At 32.0% G+C, this 19,754-nt stretch overlaps 3 protein-coding genes and 1 long non-coding RNA gene across 4 annotated transcripts; all 4 read left to right on the top strand.

Annotated features, from left to right (window-relative positions):
• Positions 1–2,186: 2,186 nt before the first annotated feature.
• LOC147807216 (uncharacterized) lies at positions 2,187–2,894 on the top strand. The gene has a single exon (XM_087168831.1). It carries the CDS (start codon positions 2,187–2,189, stop codon positions 2,892–2,894), a length of 708 nt encoding a protein of 235 aa, XP_087024957.1.
• Positions 2,895–3,422: 528 nt separating this feature from the next.
• Positions 3,423–6,131, top strand: LOC147807215 (uncharacterized). The gene is made up of 2 exons (XM_087168830.1): positions 3,423–4,141; positions 4,376–6,131. Exons 1-2 carry the CDS (start codon positions 3,423–3,425, stop codon positions 6,129–6,131), a joined length of 2,475 nt encoding a protein of 824 aa, XP_087024956.1.
• Positions 6,132–8,715: 2,584 nt separating this feature from the next.
• Positions 8,716–11,147, top strand: LOC147807214 (uncharacterized). The gene has a single exon (XM_087167965.1). The coding sequence runs from the start codon at positions 9,223–9,225 to the stop codon at positions 10,921–10,923; it is 1,701 nt and encodes a 566-aa protein (XP_087024091.1). The 5' UTR covers positions 8,716–9,222; the 3' UTR covers positions 10,924–11,147.
• A 3,378-nt stretch (positions 11,148–14,525) lies between these two features.
• Positions 14,526–18,686, top strand: LOC147807213 (uncharacterized). Its single transcript, XR_015435561.1, has 2 exons — positions 14,526–14,802; positions 18,478–18,686. It is a non-coding gene; the product is annotated as an uncharacterized LOC147807213 (long non-coding RNA).
• Positions 18,687–19,754: the final 1,068 nt, after the last annotated feature.

Here is a 19,754-nt window from a genome sequence, read left to right as displayed (position 1 = left end):
ATTTGCTGCTGTTCCTTATTTATTGATGGTCCAATTTTAACACATTCTCTATCGATAGGATTTCGCACAATTTCTTTTGCTAATAAAACGGCTGGGGTTGAATCCACATCTTCTTTAACCATTGAATTGTAACTATTTTCAGATACCAAATTTCCTCGCAAGATAACACGATTTTTCTTTAATTGTAATTTTACGCTACTAGGATTCACGACGGGCACTTGGGATTTACCATCGTGGATAGGAAGCGTAACATCCTTGCTTAGACCATCTCGATCACTGCAGGAAATAAATCCGTTTTGAGATTTGCATGCACTGAAGACAGTTACCAATTGAACTGTACGCGGTTCAATCGCGCACTTTTCGAGGGTCTTCAACACAACCCTATCAGGCATTTCATTAATCTGGAAATCATGCAAAAAATCCAGCTCTTCCACGTGAATTAACTTGGACCTGCCTTGATTTCTAACCATTATTATCTCGGGTGAGTCAATGATGTCGTTTCCGATGAAAACATCCGGGCCTTCAAATGTATCATCAGTTACTACATAAAACAGAACTTCCTTCAGCTTTACCCTGTCTATAGTCACATTAAGTATGATAATTCCTAGTGACTCCCTTACACCTCCAATACCTCGAATTCGTGTTACTATATTTTTATGAATATTTTTATTAAGCGTTTGTGCAAAACTATATTTTAACATAGATATATCAGCAGCGGTATCCATAAGAGCACTAGTATTTACTTCTTCTATGATAATATTCTTCGTTGTACTATTACTGGAACTGGGTAAAAACGAAACTGCATTGACTAATGGGAAAGACGCTCTCCTTGGACATTCCTTTGTACCATGTCCTTCTGTTTTGCAGGCAGTACAAAACTTTGGACGTTTTGGCTTTACACAATCACGGGCGAAATGGCCGGTATCATAACAATTGTAGCAAACAGTTTGATTATTAGTTGTACTTCGACTTGGCTCTGTTTGTTTGCCCTTGGCGATATTTTCTTCTTTCAAAAACTTATTGTTACTATATTTATTATTATACTGAATATGATTCTTAAAAACATCTTTGAGTTCAATAAATTCATCTACCTTTTCAGCTAATGTATAGGGTGAAATTATATCGGTCCACTGATCCAAGTAACGTTCTCGTATATCTGGCGGCACCCGAGCTTTCATTCGATCTGTGATGATCAGGTCTTTTAAACTCTCAAAACTACTTATTTTAAGTCCTGCAGTCCACCCATTAAAATATGTTTCAAGCTCGTGGTAATATTCTTTCCATGACTTTCCATCAGTATTCTCATGAGAATAAAAAAGTTGTCTAAATTTTTCAGGACTTAGTCTGTAGCACTTAAGCAAAAGAGATTTAACATAGTCATAATTTTCTGACTGTTCTTCTGGTTCTCTCATTATCATTTGGATAATTTCACTTGGTAACTGGTTAATTAAACATGCCATCCACAATGTACTTGGCATTTGTACTCTTTTCATTACTCTCTCGAAATGTACTAAATAAAGGCTGATATCCTCATTACTCGTAGAAAACTTTCTCAGTTATGTGACTGCCAATCAACTTTTGGCGACGATGTTATTACTTCAATTTCGACTACTTCTGAAGTTTTAGCAGCAATATCTAACTTCTTGAGTTCCAATTCATGTTCCCGATCGGCTTTTTCTTTTTCCAATGCATGTTGGTGATCGGCCTTTTCTTTTTCCAATGCATGTTGGCGATCGGCTTTTTCTTTTTCCAATGCATGTTGGCGATCGGCTTTTTCTTTCTCTTTCTCTTCTTGACGAAGGCGCTCGGCGTCTTCAACTAAATTTTCTACCATTCCTCGAACCATTTCTTCATCGTATTTCTCACTATTCAATATTAACTTTCTCAAGTCAGGGATTTTAAAAGTAGTAGTCGAAACATCTTCAGATAACTCATTAGCTATGTAACGTAACTGATCTTTACGAAGTCGCGATAAAAATGCCATTTCAAACTCAAAACTCAAAATTAATTACAGTTGCCTGTTTATCCCACTTCTGATAATGTAAGAAACAACTTTTAAAAGAAAAACAAAAACTTTTATTAAAATTTACACACACCGTTATTCTAAAAACTCAAAATCTATATCGTACACAAGAAACGTTGTTGCCAAAACATGGAATACTAAATATGTAATAAGAATATAATAAATGTTCACGTGCACACTTTTACAGGAAGTCAAGGATTGGTTAAGTTTTTGGAGCCAATTTAGTCGAATCCATGATGATGAAGGTATGAGTGACGAGGACAAATTCCAATATCTCATTCAATGCATGGTTGTCGGAAGTAGAGCAAGAGAAATTATGGACAGTTATCCGCCGTCTGCTGATAATTATGCCAAAGTGGTAGAAAGTTTAAAAACGAGATTTGGGCGGGAAGAACTTCTCGTCGAATATTACGTAAGAGAATTATTAAATTTAGTGGGGAAAAATGTAATGAACACAAAAGCAAAGATGAACATAATGCAACTTTACGATAAATTGGAGTCATATCTGCGTTCACTGGAGTCTATTGGCGTAACAAAAGAGAAATACGCAGCAATGTTGTTTCCGCTTGTGGAATCATGTATTCCAGAGGATTTATTAAGAGTGTGGCTGAGAAATCCTGTAATGACTAAGGAAAATGATTCAAGTGATTCCTATGGCAATAAATTATCGCAGTTATTAACATTTTTGAGAGTCGAAGGCGAAGAACGTATTTCTATGGCAAAAACTGGTTTTAAAAATAATGACTCTTCGCATCGTAAAAGAGACAAAGATTTCGAAATATCAACTCCTGCTTTTACTGCAAATGATTTGCTCTCTGAGAATAAGCCAATAGCACCACATTTTAAACGCAACTGCATTTTTTGCGGATAGCAACATAATTCAGAAAATTGTTTTAAAGGAAAGAATTTATCATTAGATGAGAAACAGGAAATAATAAAGAAACAAAAGGCCTGTTTTTTATGTCTGAAGGTGGGACATCGCTCGAAACACTGCAGGGCTAATATTCGATGTATTGTTTGTAACAAAAGACATTGGCCTGTAATGTGCCCAGACTTGAGCCAAATAAATCAGACACCGGCTGTGGACACATCAGCTGAAGAAAATACTACTTTGTCGAATCAAAGTCAACCTGAAGTCTTATTGCAAACCCTTATGGTAGTTATTGAAGCCAATGGACGACGGAAAACTGTTAGAGCACTATGTGATACAGGATCTCAACGGTCGTACATCCTGAAATCAACAATAAATGAAATGGGATGGAAGACCAACAAATACGAAACTTTAACACACGTAGTCTTTGGTGGAGCTAGTTCCAGAAAGGAACATAAAAAATACACATTGTGGATATGAAGAAAAATAACAAGTTCGAAATTCAAGTTTTAGACCAACAGGTAATATATGGATGTTATATATATAATAATATATGGCCAAGGTAATATATGGCCAAGTTTGAAAAATGGTTCTTGGTTAGCTGAATTACGAAGTAAAGGAATCCATATCTCTGATGTAGGTAAAGATTCTCAACAAATCGAACTTTTGATAGGAGCGGATTATATTGGAAAACTATACACTGGTCAAACCATGCAATTAAAGTGCGGACTGGTAGCAATGGAAACGTACCTTGGTTGGACTGTAATGGGAAAAACAAACCATACTTATAGTTCCACTGGGCTTATCTCAACATCACTTTTCATTCAAAATACTTCGGTTACTGACTTATGGGAATTGGAAACAATTGGTATATCTGATCCTTGCGAGACAATTACTTCAGAAGAATACGATGTTCTAGCAACGGAACACTTTTCCAGAACTGTCAAAATAAACCCAGATGGTAGATATGAAATTATTCTTCCATGGGTGAAAGATGTAAACGATATGCTCAGTAACAGAGGTATTGCGGGCAGAAGATTGAAAATGATGACAACTAAACTTATCAAGGATAACCGTTTGGATAGTTATAATGCAGTTTTTGGAGAATGGATAAAAGAAGGTTTCATTGAAGAATCAAACGAAGGTACCGGCCATTATCTTCCTCATAGAGGAGTTTTCAAGTCCAATTCCACCACGAATGTCAGACCAGTTTTTGACGCTTCTTGTAAAACAAGAGATAACTTATCGTTAAATGACTACCTAATGAAAGGACCAAATTTGTTAAAAATGATCCCCACCTTACTAATAAAATTTCGAGAAAAGAAAATTGGAGTTATATCAGATATAAAGAAGGCTTTTCTCCAGATATCCGTAAATGAAGACGATAGAAAATATTTAAAATTTCTGTGGTGGGAGGATTAGGAAGCGAAAACAGTTAAAGTTTTTCAACACGCCAGAGTTGTCTTTGGTTTAAATTGCAGTCCCTTTTTGCTGGGAGCTGTTATTCAACATCATTTGAACAAGTATGAATCCTCCAATGTCCAAGATGTGGCTATGAAGTTGAAAAAATCCTTCTACGTTGACAACTGTGTCACGTCTGTAGATTTTGAACAAGAGTTAAAAGAGTTCATTCAATGTTCGACAGACTTAATGGCTGCAGCAAAATTCGAACTGCGAGGTTGGGAATTTACAGAGAAAGAAAACTTAACTGAAAAATTTGAACCGTCACCTGTGTTGGGTCTTCTGTGGGACAGATCAGAGGACGTATTGTTTTGTGACACTCGAACAATTATTGATCCTCCAGAAATTATCACCAGAAGAGTAATATTATCTTTTGCTAATCGAGTGTTTGATCCAATCGGATTTACTTGTCCAATTATGTTATATCCGAAGATTTTATTACAAACAAGTTGGCAATCAAAATTAGGTTGGGATTCAAAAGTTTCTGAGGATGTAAAAAAGAAATTTCTCAAATGGTTGGAAGATCTGAATATACTGCATACAGTGAAAATTCCCCGTCACGCTATTTTGAGAAATAGTAGCTTAAGTCTTCATGTATTTTGCGACGCTAGCGGTCTGTCATATGCAGCTGTTGTTTTCATTAGATGTGAGACGGAATATCAAACAACAGTACAATTGTTACTTGCTAAATCAAGAATAGCACCTTTAAAAAGAATATCTATTCCCAGACTTGAACTTCTAAGCTGTTGCATTGGTACTCGTCTAGCAGATTTCGTTAAGAAAAGCTTGGAAATCGAAAATGTCAAGATTCATTATTGGTCCGATTCTACAACTGCTTTACAATGGATCCAGAAAGATGAGCCATGGAGTGTGTTTGTCAGAAATAGAGTGAAAGAAATCCGTGCTCTTTCATCAGGAAATTGGCGACACGTTCCCGGTCACTCTAATCCAGCTGATCTACCATCACGCGGCTGCTCGGTAACAAAATTATTGAGTTCAAGGTGGTGGGAAGGTCCTTCCTGGTTGAAATTACCTGAAAACACATGGCCTCTATCTGAATATAAAATTGATGAAGACGTTATCAACAAGGAAAAGGAGAAAAGAACAACCATACTCGTAAGTAAAAATTTGCTTGGAACAAACCAGTTTTTTTCTTATTTTTCAAGCTACACAAAAAATGTCAGAATGGTTGGATGGATTCTGAGATTCCTTGAAAATTGCAAACTGTCTGAAAAAGATAGGCAAAAAGGTGGACTAACTCTGGCTGAAGTAGAAAATGCAGAAATCAAACTTATAAAAGTTATTCAAAATGAAGCATTTACTGCAGATTATATAAAAAGCTTAAAATCATTGAATGTCTTCAAAGATGAAAAAGGAATGTATAGAATTAAAACAAAATTGACAGAGAGAAATGATACCGAGAATTTTAGATTGCCTATTCTGCTTCCAGAAAAACTTATGTTGGTTGATACGCTAATCAAGGAGAAGCATTTGAAATGTTTACATGCTGGACTGCAAATTTTACTGTCCAATTTAAGAGAAAATTATTGGATTATTAATGGACGTCGAGCAGTTCGTCGCATCCTCAAAACCTGTGTTAGATGCAAACGATATAATGCACGAAGTATTAAAACTATTCCCGTAGGTTTACCTGAAGACAGAGTTAAAGAAGCTTCTGTTTTTGAAGTGGTCGGGATAGATCTTGCCGGACCTCTTCATTTAAAGGAAGGTGTGAAAGTTGGATTGTCATCTACACATGTGCCGTTTATCGATTAATACATCTCGAACTTGTGCTGTCACTTTCAACTAAGGCGTTCCTTTTGAGTTTACGACGATTCATTGCTCGCCGAGGAAGACGTCATATCATCTATTGTGACAACGGGAGTAATTTTATAGGAGCTGAGAATCTACTTCAGTCCTTAGATTGGAAGTCAATTGAAGCTGAAACATCAGTATACAAAATTGAATGGAAATTTAATCCACCATCCGCTCCCTGGTGGGGAGGCTTTTGGGAGATTATGGTGAAATTGGTAAAAAATATTCTTCGAAAAATTTTGGGGAAAGCGTGCCTTTCATACGAAGAATTGAGTAGTGTTTAATGTGACTGCGAGTCAGTTATCAATTCAAGACCTCTTACATACCTCTCAGAAGATCTGGATGACTTAATACCTCTTTCTCCGTCCATGTTTTTACAAGAGATCTCGACGGTGGGAGTACTTGATTTAGATCAGCTGGATACAATGGATCTTAAAAAAACGCTATAGATATCAACAGACGTTAAGAGAACAGTTGAGAAAAAGATTTCGCCGCGAATACCTAGCGACACTCCTTCAACCGTGCAAGAAGAATAACTATTATGATCTAAAGGTTGGCGAGATTGTGTTAATCGAAGATGACTTAAAGAAAAGAGTACACTGGCCGATGGCTAAAGTTATTGCCGTCTATCCTGGTAAAGATAAAAGGATACGCGTGGCTCGACTAAAAACAGCACATACCGAGTTTTTGAGGCCAGTGCAGCGGTTTTATCCGCTGGAAATACGTTCGACACCAAATGAAGGTTCAACTCCAAACGAAAGTGCAACTTCAAATGAAGGTGACAAGCATAATAATTTCTCAAGTACCTTACGAAACATCGTTACCACAAGAAGTGGCCGAACTGTTAAGATACCATCAAGATATTTGGACACATAATTTTAAATTTATATTAGATTTTTGTTGTTTTGATTATTGGAATACACATAATCAAAAGGTGGGAGTGTTACGTGACTCTCATAAGATGACGTCATTCATTTAAAGTGTAAATATTAATAACTTGATATTAACCTGTGTATATATGAAAAGTGTGAGTGGCAACAGAAAGAATGTTGTGCAAGATGTGTTCTACGAAAATAAAATGGTTGCTTTTGTAAATATGTGTACGCAGGTATTTCTTGTAAATTTAAGTTATTTCATCGCTGGATAGATCGGGTAGATTTATCGGAAGCACGAAACAATCTATTCCATCCAGTAAAGGCTCTATACTGGATGGAATAGAGCCTTTACTGGATGGAATAGATTGTTTCGTGCTTCCGATTAACACTGGCGCGATAATAACCACAACAAATATGCACACGAATATTTGTTGTGGTTATTTGTTGCGAATAATAACCACAACAAATATGCACACGAACACTGGCAATGTGGCGATTTACCAGATAGAAAAAGTCGCCACAATGATTGAGAAAGGTAACCCATTTTTCGCTGCCACCGGGAAGATAGGACCTTCACTTCCTCTCACGGGTTCCTTATATCTATGAAACTCGTGTTAAGTAACCCGAAACTAATCGACTAACCACTGCCACAGAAAAGGGGGATTGCATCCTGCGGGGGTCAACTAGCTTTCCTCTACATCTTATATCATGCTTTTTCTCGTTCTAAGAAAAACTGAAAAAATATTTTTTTTCCCCTCTAAAACGGCTTTATTTATTTTCAAAGTGGTTTTATCATTTTATTTAACATGCACTTTTTCTAATTATATCTTGAATTGTTTATTATTTTGACTTGATTATTTAGAGAACTAATAATAACCAGAGTATTTAAATTTATAAGATTTTACTATGTAGTCATATGAAAGTAATTCATATAAAGTAACTGCATTAGAAATAAATATATATTTTCTCTATAAATCAAATAAAGTTTGTTAATTTTTTTAAAAAACTGATTTGCTAATTTGTGAAACTTTTTATGTTAAAGTAAAACCTTGAGTTCAAGATTTTTTTTTTTATTACTTATTTAATTTTTTTCCTTCAATTACAATTCAAATACAAATATTTTTCACAACCTTTTTTTTAATTTTAATTATTTTTTTTCAATTTTTTTTTTAAAGATTGTTGCACCGTTTTGAAACTAATTAAATTCTACCACTTTTAAAAACTATGTTGACATTTAATCCATTGTTCAAGCAAATATGGTTGCTTACTATGTAAATTTGATTTAGGCTTAAATATTTGAATTTCGCAATTTGAATGAACTAAATTAACCTTCACTGGAAACTCACTTCATTTTAATTATTAATTTTGCTAACTACATTTATTATTGTATAAATAACTCCGATCTGGAATTATGATTCGATCTTAAAAAATAAACATAGGGGATATTTGTTATTTGTCACAAACAAATTGAAACATCAAAATTAAAAATTATTCGATTTAATGATCACAAAATTTTAAATCATATTAAGGCAGATCTAGTTTTCTAATAATTCTAATTCTGATATTCTAATAATTTAGCTCGGATTAGAGCCCCTGAATTAGACAGGCCGACTTATGGGGACCCGGAAAGTTAAAAATATCAAAATTTTCGAAAATACTTTTTTTATTTCATTAAATAATTTGAACTTTCTTCTTTCCAACGATACCAAGTTTATATTTCTCCGATTAGTAGAAGTATTTTAATTTATTTTTCAAAACACTCAACTATGTCAAAAAACTCGAGCAGACCAAATGGTTTCGGTTTCAATGCAGACGACATTTGACATCTCTTCGATTTAGTTTCGTTTCAAATTGTACAGTAAAGATACAGCTAATAATTTTTACTTATTTAAGCTTTTAGCTTTATAAGACTACTTCTTCTATATTTTAAGGATTGTTTTACTTTAACTTTCACTTCTCTCTCTCTGTTTATCTTTTTGAAATATTGCGAAGCAAACGTGCTGTTTTGATATTTTAAAAACCATTTGTTCGTTTTAGTTCTTTATTTGTTAATATTATATTTTTGTTTTGTTTTATATTTATTACGTTGAAAAATCTATTTGTTTTTGTTAAATAAGTTATCAATAAGTTGTTTTATTTGATATTTCGAATCGCGTGTTTTGATTCAGTTTTATGCCATGGGTCGAACTACAAATGTTTTTAAAAAGCGTAAGGCTTTCAATTTCTTAGGAAGTAAATCAAAAGCACAACGTAGTCATGTTAATGTTGATAAAATTTCATTAGACGATTCATCATCTAGCCGTAAACTAAGTAGCGGTAATTTGTTTGAAAGTCTAAAGGATGAACAAACATCAAAAAATATAATTATTGAACTTGGTTTGTTATCAGAAGCATTGGAAAATGTTGCTTGCAAGAACTGTGGACATAAGTCGGTAAAAATCAATCTTGTTGGTAAAGACTGTGGGTTAGCTGTAAAACTACAAATGTTTTGTGAAAACTGTAGTTTTTTACATAATTTTTGCAGTTCTTCTATGCATGAGAGTGCTAACGGTGATACCTTTTATGCCCTCAATACCAGGCTTGTGTATAGCCTTAGAGCAATAGGCAAAGGTGCTTCTGCAGGTCAAGTATTTTGTGGATTGATGAACCTGCCACCTCCTCCCACAAAATTTGGCAAATATAATTTGATGCTCAAATCAGTAGTTTCTGATGTTTGTGCAGAGACTATGAGTCGAGCAGCAAAAGAGGTTATTTCTGAAAATTCAGAGGATATCGATAACCATAACATCGCTGTTGCTATTGATGGAACGTGGCAAAAACGAAGCGGTTTTTCTTCAAAAAATGGAGTTGTTTCTGCTACAAGTGTGGACACAGGAAAAGTAATAGATGTTGAGGTGCTGTCTAAACATTGTGTTTGTTTGGATAAAAAAAATCATACTGATAAATGCAAAAAGAACTTTGAAGGAAACAGTGGCAAAATGGAAGTGGATGGAGCTCTAGCAATATTCAAACGCAGTGTCCCATTACATTCATTAAAATATGTGAAATACTTAGGTGATGGAGATTCAAAGGCTTTTACAAACATTGAAAAAGAGAATGTATATGGAGACGAATATCCAGTAGAGAAGTTGGAGTGCGTTGGCCATGTGCAGAAAAGGATGGGATGTCGTCTTCGTCGCCTGGTGAAAAAGATGAAAGGGGAGAAGCTCAGTGATAATAAAGTGCTTGGTGGAAGAAGTCGCTTGACAGACTCACAGATTGACAAGCTACAGACATATTATGGATTGGCTATCCGACGGAATGTTGGAAATTTGGACGACATGCGTCAAGCAGTGTGGGCTATATTTTTCCACAAGTATTCTACTGACCAAAAACCACAACATGGATTGTGCCCAACTGGAATAGAATCTTGGTGTGGTTACCAGAAAGCTTTGGTTTCTGGTGTGCCTTACATCCATAAGGATAGTTTGCCGGCAGCTGTGATGGAGGCAATAAGGCCTGTTTTTAAAGATTTAGCCCACCCTGACTTGTTAAAAAAATGCCTTCATGGGAAAACTCAGAATCCCAATGAATCTCTGAATAGTGTTATCTGGTCACGAATACCCAAAAATGTATTTGTGCACATAGACACTTTGCAGTTTGGTGTGTTCGAAGCTGTGAGTGTTTTCAATGAAGGCAATATTGTGCGGTGCCAGGTGCTACAGAAGCTAAAAATTCTCCCAGGACAATATTGTGTCAGTGCAATGCAGTCTATTGATGATGAAAGACTAAGAAATGCTCAACGAGATTGTGAAGCTTCAGAAAGAAGGACACAGAAACATATTAATGTCATGGAAGAGGAAGATTCTTGTGATGACTATTGTCCTGGTGGATATTAATTTCCACAGTAATTTAAATATCATTTATTGCTAAACTTTCCTTTATTTGTGTTCATTATTGTATTATCTATAATTACCATTGCTAATGTGCCTATATTTTTAAATTATAAATCATCTATTTTTATAATAGGAATTCTTAAAATATGAGTGTTTTTTCGACAAAAATCGCTTCACTTTCAACACATTTTTTGGATTTAAAATAAAAATATTACCATCTTAATTTACTTTAATCTGTGTAATAAGTGTATATACATATAATAACTAGAAAAATTATGAAAAAAATCATGGTTAAAAGTTTTTATTAGTTTTTTTAATGTAAAATTAGACATTTTGCCTCGTATCTCAAAATGATTTTTTTGTGTACTCGATGTACCTTTTCTGAAAAACTAAAAAAGTTACAAAGCTAAAAAAATTACACAATATGTATAAAGTGTTATAGTTTAATTTAACATGAGCTTTTGTGGAAAAATTGATTAGGTAATGTTTAAAAAATTTTTAAAGCTGAAAATCTTCAGTTTTTTGCCTTTTTTTGACATAGCTGCACTAAAAAATTTTTTTTTAAAGTTTGAACTAAAAAATTTATAAAAGCTCATGTTAAATTATGCTCAAATGTTATAAAAATATGTCTAAAAAATTTCAAGCTGTTATCTTTGTAAAATTCTGAGAAAAGGTACAGTAAAAATGACCTATTTAACATGGGCGATATACAGGATTCTGCGGGATTCCGGGTCCCCTTATCATCTATTTTTGGAGCAAAGAGCTAACATAAGCACAATACTAACATAACGTTAACTTGCGAACTTGTTTGCTCCAATATTGCTTGATCTTCACCCACAAACTCATATTTATCATTTTTACTTACATTATTTCTACTTAATTATAGTTACTTTAAAAACTTATCGCCAAAGATATTATTTAACAATAATACAAAAGAAAGAAAAAAAAATTCCTTATTGATCTAAAGCAGTTATTTAGTATAAATTTATTAAACTGCATATTTTGAGAGAGCAGTTTTATATGAAGTTTATTTTTAAGGACTAAAGGAAAATATAACTTATTAAAAAGCGAATATATTTTATTTATCAGCTTTTGGTTGTTAAACGGTATTTATATTTTATCAAATAATTTTTATCAAGTAATATCTTGTGATTACTTTATATAATAAAGGAACTTCACTTTTAATTTTAAACCTTTAACTTAAAATTATTATAACCATAATAATAATAACAAAGAATAATGATAAAAGTGGGTAATAAACGCATTTTATTTGTAAATGTCGTAAATAAAAGGACAAATAAATAATTTACAAAAGTATAACTTATTTCTAAGAATTTCTTTAACAACTATCTTTGATAAGCTTTATACTTTTCTGAACGTAGAAGTGAAATTATAAGAAAATTGATGCAACTCTTTCATTTCAGTTTTGAGGGTTCATAAAAAATACCATCATTTCTGTCGTAAAAATAAATTATAACATTTACGACTAATAAGCTGAAGTGACAGTTTATATTTATTTTTCTAATAGATCATTTCGATGGATCATTAAAAACAACAAAATAAATCAATTCTATGCTATTTTATATTTTAATATATAGATTTGTGAAGCTGCTCACTGTAATTAATATAAATATTTATCAAAATAATCGAAATTAATTTATAAAAAAGTACGATACCGAAATTTTTGAAAGAAAAGGCATTTATTGATTTTCATTAAAACTTACAACATAACAACAGATTGAGACAAGTTTACTTTTCAAAATTTTATCAAATTCAAAAATAAAGAAAATTATGGTTATATAGGAGATGTATTCATATAGATGGTATGCTGGCTAACCCTGGGAGGTTTTCGTGTTTTTCTTCTCCCTGTAATGCTAATGCGGGTTAGTTTTCTTATATTTTAATTAACTATAACTACACTAATTAAAGTTTGCAGTGCAGAAATTTCTACTCAGAAAACTCTTCTCCATGAATGGCAAAGGAGGGTCAGGGAAGAGAAATTAAAATAACACATTGATTGCATACTTTGTTCTATCAATGTAAAAGAGCAAAAAATTGTGAATAAAAATTACATTACACACTTTTAATATGAATTCGAAAAATTTCTCGTTATTAAATACATAAGATATTGCATAATTACTCTCAATATAAATTTTTAGAATATTGCAAAAAAAAGTTTCAAAAAGTGTATTAATTAGGAATTACAGATTAATGTTAAAGCAATAAAAAAAGACTAATAGTTTCAAAATCTAGTGAATCAACTAAGGAATCAGGTCTGAGAACATCAAAACCAGTTTGACAGTCTGAAGTAACAAAGAGAAGCTTAACTCTAAGTATTACAACTTATTTTTATTTTTTAATTTATCGTGATGAAATTTCGTGAAATTTATAATAATCACATTTCTCATTCTTTCTATTTCATCTGGCAATCAAACTGGTTTCAATATTTTCAGTGTTGCGTTCCTAAGCAGCGATTCATTATATTTTGATACCGTTTGTATTTTTCTCTCCTGAATATTAATTATGTCCACTAATGTTCTTTTACTTCCTTTTTTTTAAAGAATTTTACAATACATGCGAATATTTTCATATTTTTCTTCATTTACTGATTTAAACAAAAATTTCATAATACTTTAGTGTTCTTGTGTATTTACATTAAAGCCTTAAAAACAGGGCTAAGTGCTTGTTCATGTTTGGATGATGTGTGGTCTTGTGTACTAGCTATTTTTTTTTTCCTTACCGTGAAAAAACAAACTATCCCAGCTATTGGTGTAATTAGAACTATTTATGGAATGGAAAAATTGCAACCTTTTAAATTTTAAAAACCGAAAACTTTTCTAGTTTGTAAAATAACTATAATTTTGGTAAATTTGTAATTACCAAAATTTAAAGTGTTTTTGGAGTTTGCAGACCAGATATTATTTTTTTTTCATAGCCTTTCTATAAGCTATTTATTTTCCCCCAGGAAAGTCATGAATAAATATTATAACATTTAATAAGTTTCGGTAGGGAAGCATTATTATTGTAAGTAGGCGATATAATTTTTCTTAATTTTCTGCATTGCTGCGAGGCAGTGAAACATGGAACAATATTTTTATAAAGCCATTCCATTCATTATTTACTTAGCAATACAGAAATACTAAATAAAATTATATTAGCGAATTCTGCTACAATCCATTTTCCTCCCTCTTACTCCAAAGTTTATCTTATATTCAGCTGAATTTTTTGAATATTTCAAATTTAATTAAGAAATAATACTATATCGAAAATTTTTTCCTTTTTTTCATACAATGGGTTTTCTGACGAATTTTATGTTATTAATAATTCTCAAGTCTTTAATTTTAAAAAGTATTCTTAAATTTTTTCTTTTTGAAATGAGCCTATTTTATCAAAATCTCAATTGAATGTGTTAGTTTGTAAAGCATGCTTTATGAATAAGCCATCTGTAATTTAACAATTATCATTCATTATTTATATTATGAAATTATATAATAAAAACCACGCTACACAACTACGAAGTTAAATTTACATTTGAATTGAGTTGAAATTTTTCCTAAAAAAATAATTTTTTCCCTTAAAATATAACTATATGTCATTCATTTCTAAAAAGATTAAAATAAAATTATTTCTCAAATTTTTAAATTGCTATTTTTGTAATAATTGAGACAATAAAAAAAATTAGAAATATTCAAATTACTTACTTGCATAAATTTTAGTTCACTTCTTTTTTCACTGATATTAAATGGAAAAATACTAACGTAATCTTATCCTTTTAGAATCAGAAGACCCGAGACTTTTAACGAGTTCGCTCATTTCAGCGAGGTGCATTAATTCAGCTTCATCTTCAGCTAGTTTAAGTTTTTTTTAGAAGCTTTTCTTTTAGTAAGTTTAAAACGACTTATTCTTTAACTTTCCTGTCACGATGTGTTGAGATGTATACGAGGGTTATTTTTTTTCCAAGCTCCGATTTTTCGCTAAAGGAAAACTTCAGGGAAAATCCGTTAGGTCTGTGAGTAGACGTCTTGCGCCGTGTCCGTAGTTGGCCAGGGGAAAGCGTGGATTAGCGGTTGTCATTTTTGAGTACATATGGGGCACATAAAAACATGCTTCGAAAAATAGCGTCTCCCGCCAAATATGAATTGCTTTCAGTCATTCGATTTCTGCATGTTGCAGGAAGCAATGCAGCTAAATTTCATAGACGAATGAGTAAAGTGCACGGAGAAGCGTTCATGAGTGATAGCAAAGTGCGGAAATGGTGCAGGAACTTTGATACTGGACGCACAGATGTTCACGATGCAGGCGGCCAGGGAAGGTCAGTGTCAACCGATAATCTTGTTCAGCGCGTGGATCAGGCGATTCGCGGAAATCGTCGTTTCACAATTTCTGGGTTAAGTGTATTGCTTCCGAAAATTTCACGGTCAGCTCTCTATATCATTGTGAGTGAAACACTCGAGTACCACAAACTCTGCGCGAGATGGGTTCCCAAGATGCTGTCTGACCATCACAAAACTCAACGAATGGGCGCCGCATTAACCTTCCTCCAATGCTACCATCACGAAGGAGATGAGTTTTTGGACAAAATTGTCACAGGAGATGAGACATGGGTCCATTACGAAACGGAAGAAACGAAAGAACAATCCAAACTGTGGATGTATTCACACTCCCCGAGTCTTAAACCAATGAAGTTCAAGCGCACTTTCTCCACCAAAAAGTGTATGGCTACGGTGTTCTGGGACCGTAAAGGTGTTCTCTTGGTGGAATTTATGCCACGTGGAGCAACGATCACTGCAGCTTCGTACAGCAAGACTCTTCAACGTCTTCGAAGGGCAATTCAGAACAAGAGAAGAGGAATGTTGTCGTCAGGCATTGTCCTTCTTCATGACAATGCACGGCTGCACAATGCAGTTGCAACAACGATCCTCCTGCAAAGTTTTGAATAGGAAGTTTTTGATCACCCACCATATAGTCCTGACTTGGCTCCCTCAGATTTTCATCTCTTTGCTCACTTGAAACGCTGGCTAGGAGGACAAACTTTTGCCACAGACAACGAGCTGCAAACCAGCGTACAGAATTGGTTGAAAACACAGGCGGCTGCTTTCCATGATGAAGATATTGGAAAATTGATACCACGCTGCGAAAAATATATGAATCGGAACGGTGATTACGCCGAAAAGTAGCTTAATATTGTATCACATTATTCCATATAAAATTTTCTTGATTTTGACTGTGATTTTCCTTTAGCGACCAATCGGACCTTGAAAAAAAATAGCCCTCGTATCTTATGAAACCAAATCAGATTAAGATATAACGAAGACAAAAGATATAAATAGACCGACTAGCCAATAATGAAAAGCATTATCTGTATGGGCTACGGTTGTGGTTGCGAGTGGTATATCGTTTGTTTCAGGATTTAGAGATATCGATCGATGTCATGAGAAAAACGCGATAACTATATTTATATCAAATATTGTTCGGTGATATTTCGATATCCTTAAATTTATAATTGAATTTTATTTTTTGGAATTATAACAATTCTATATCTTGTTTTGTATTTTAAATGATTAATTTTGTTTAAGAACTTCATAAAGTTTAAAATGAAAAGTTTTACAAAGAGACTTATTACGTGGCATCAATGGGAATCGTATAATATCGTACACACAGTGTCGATTTTTCTCGATATTGACAATGTCTATCGATGTATATTAGGGCTGTTACAATATCCCTATGCTACTTGGGTTTACGCTAAAAACACGAATATATCAATGTAACTAAAGATATATTGAATATTGGTATAAAATATTTGTTTGACTTTTTAACTTATAACACTAACCTCTAGTTTAAGTTTTGTTTAACTTACGATGAAATATATTTGCTTTATATGTAATAGAAAATAACTGTAATTTGTAATAAACTATTAAAGCGCTACGGAAAGACATTGAAAAAAAATCATTTGTCTTAGATTCTGCTAAAATATTTTTCTGTTTCCTTTCAAATTTTTCTGTTTTCTTTCATACTAATTGACTTTGTTTTGAAAATAATTGTAGAAAAGTTAAGTAGAAGACATTCACCTTGAGTTTTACCAAACATAATTTTTTTTCTTCTTTTTCGCATTTTTAAAAAAAGCGTTGAAAAATGCAAAGAAAACTTTTTGTTGGAGTCATAACTACCAATGAAGAACTCTTTAATGTACAGCACTACATGCCAATCTACTGCTGTTTAAATACATTTAAACTTTGCTCCATCAATACAAAGAAATCCATTACTTTTATTACTATTTTGTTTATATTAAGTTTTACACAATTACACTGTTTACGATGTCACATAAGATTTTTTATGTTATCGTTTCAAAATTTTTTTATGATTTAAAACTTTTTGAAGCTTATTAAAATGCACAAAGCATCAAAATATCTGAGCTTTATTACGGAGAATGTGATTACCTTAAAAATGAATTGGAAATCGAAAGAATAGTAAATACTAACAATATTTTGGAAAAACATTCAAACCATTTGTTATGTTTCATATGTTAAATTAAGGAACAATTTTTTAATGAATTTCATTTTAATGATTTTTTAACCTAATTAAGATTAATAATTAATTTAATTCCAAAAATATTCTCTTATGTGCCGAAGTATTTATGTTTTTTGATAGCTGGTTAAATAACTAAATAAATAAATTAAAAATATTTTGCTTAGTATTACTTTTAGTTTATCTTTTCAGTCGCAATTAATACATAAGTTTGTGATTGTTATATCCTATATTTCGAGTAAAGAGAATTTTTGTGCCAAAGTCCCTCACTAATCGAAAAAGAAGGAAGCCAAAACAACGATGTTTGATTCTGTGGAATAAAATATTAGAGCGATTGGGATAAAAAGCTGGCAATCCAGGTCAAAATGTGGGTTGTTCTGGAGGAATCTGCAGAAGAAGTCACAGGCTCACCCTGAACTGTCATTCAAAGTATTATGATGATGTTGATATTTTCTATTAATTCATGGATTTATAACTTCGTTGAAAGTAATTATAAGGAACACGTGTTAAATAAGTTCTTTTTTAAACAAAATATTTGTTATTTTGCATTTGAATAAAATCAACTGCTGTTCCATTTTAAAGACAAAACTATTTTCAAGTCTGCACTTTTAGCAAAGAAAATTCAATATAATCACTGCATTTTATTTCGCTTAATAACTTATAATTTTATTTTAATTAATATTAAAATTATTTCAATACTTATTAAAATAAGCCCAATGAAAGTTTTACTTTATAATTTATCACCCCCATATTTATTAAGATTAATATTTATGTGTTACTGAAATTGTAAGGATTTTTTTTAACTGATAACAAGAAATTTTTACTAATCCACCTGTTATGTCGATTGATTCAAAATTTGGAAGCCAGCTGTAATTACAAAAAGAGCTTTTAAATTGCTAAATTATGAACAATTATTATAAACAAACAAAACATTTTTAATTTTTTTCATTTATTATTATAATTGCTCGTAGTTTAGCAATTTAAATGATTGACTCAGCAGTTTCAATAAAATATATTTTTTTCTTTTTCCAGATCAGCAACTATGGTACATTTCTGATTAAGGAAGTTCCTTTAGAAGAAAAAACAAAGCTGATGTAGGCCAACTGATGTATGCAAACAAGAAAGAGTCACTATGCTTCAGTGCAATATTAATTTAAGTAACCTCAACTGAATATAAAACTTTTATAGTACTCTAATATGTTTTTCCGAATTCAAAATGATAATAAATTATGTAAACTTGATTTCTCATTAAAAGTAATGATGTATTTTAAACATTTTTTTGTTTACTTATTCATACATTTGCTTTTCATGTGCATTATGTTTTTCTATTTCTGAAACGTTGCATGTTGAAAAAAGTATTTATTTTTCACCATTTTCTTATCAAAAAAAAAAAAAAAAAAATCAGAGGAAAAAAAATGTATAAGGCTTTAAAGTCAATTAACTCAATTTTTTCTTTTCTTTCAGTTCTGTCCTTTTTGTCTGGAGTACCTGTATACAGTTCAGTCTTGGTATTCAGATCATTTCGAAATTCATATTTTTGCATCCTTATAAGAAAGCATATGCATTAGAGGTCGCGAATTAAAATTTAATCCAGGAAAAGACAAAAACGTAGCTGCAATCTATATTATTGAGTTAAAACTAATTAGATATCTGCATAAAATGTGAAAATGTTTCTAAAAATTATTTCCACTCAGTATTGTTTGGCAATCAAAGAGGTTTAGATGTGTTTAATCTTGCCCTCCTTGTTGATTATTCCTTAAATTGTATTCGTTTTAATTTTTATCTTTTTTTCACCTTAAATATTAATTTCCGAACCTCTAATGTTTGGGGTTTTTACTTCATTTTTGACCAGCATTCAAAAATTATATTTGAATATTGAGAAAAGGAATTTGAGAATATTTTACAAAGTGTGCATGGGAATCTAACAGAAAACCAAAAAGTGTCATCAAAGAACTTATAAATGATTTAGACGGACGATATACCGCAGTGAATAAAACAGCAATTCTGTAGTTTAAGAACCTTTAAAAGAATTCGACGTCTAAATAAAACTACCCCGTTACTTCAAAAAAACGAAAAAATTAAAATAAAAAAAAAAATGGTTAAATTCAAAGAAAATAAAAACTTTAAGGAAAAGTATAAGTAATTAATAGTAAAAATTCTCCTAATTTTAAAACATATTTTTTAAAGTAGTTATTTTAAATATTTATGATTGTTTTAAAATTATATTATCTTAAATTTAAATATCTATTAACAAATGCAAAATTTCTAATATTATTATGAACCTAAATTATTATTTTGTTTCAACAATT

The sequence above is a fragment of the Parasteatoda tepidariorum genome, chromosome 7 (assembly GCF_982258835.1).
Source record: "Parasteatoda tepidariorum strain Cologne lab strain chromosome 7, Ptep-v5.0, whole genome shotgun sequence".
Lineage (NCBI taxonomy): Eukaryota > Metazoa > Arthropoda > Arachnida > Araneae > Theridiidae > Parasteatoda > Parasteatoda tepidariorum.
Note: the sequence above shows the minus strand (reverse complement) of the source record. Positions and strands in the feature narration are given on the sequence as shown.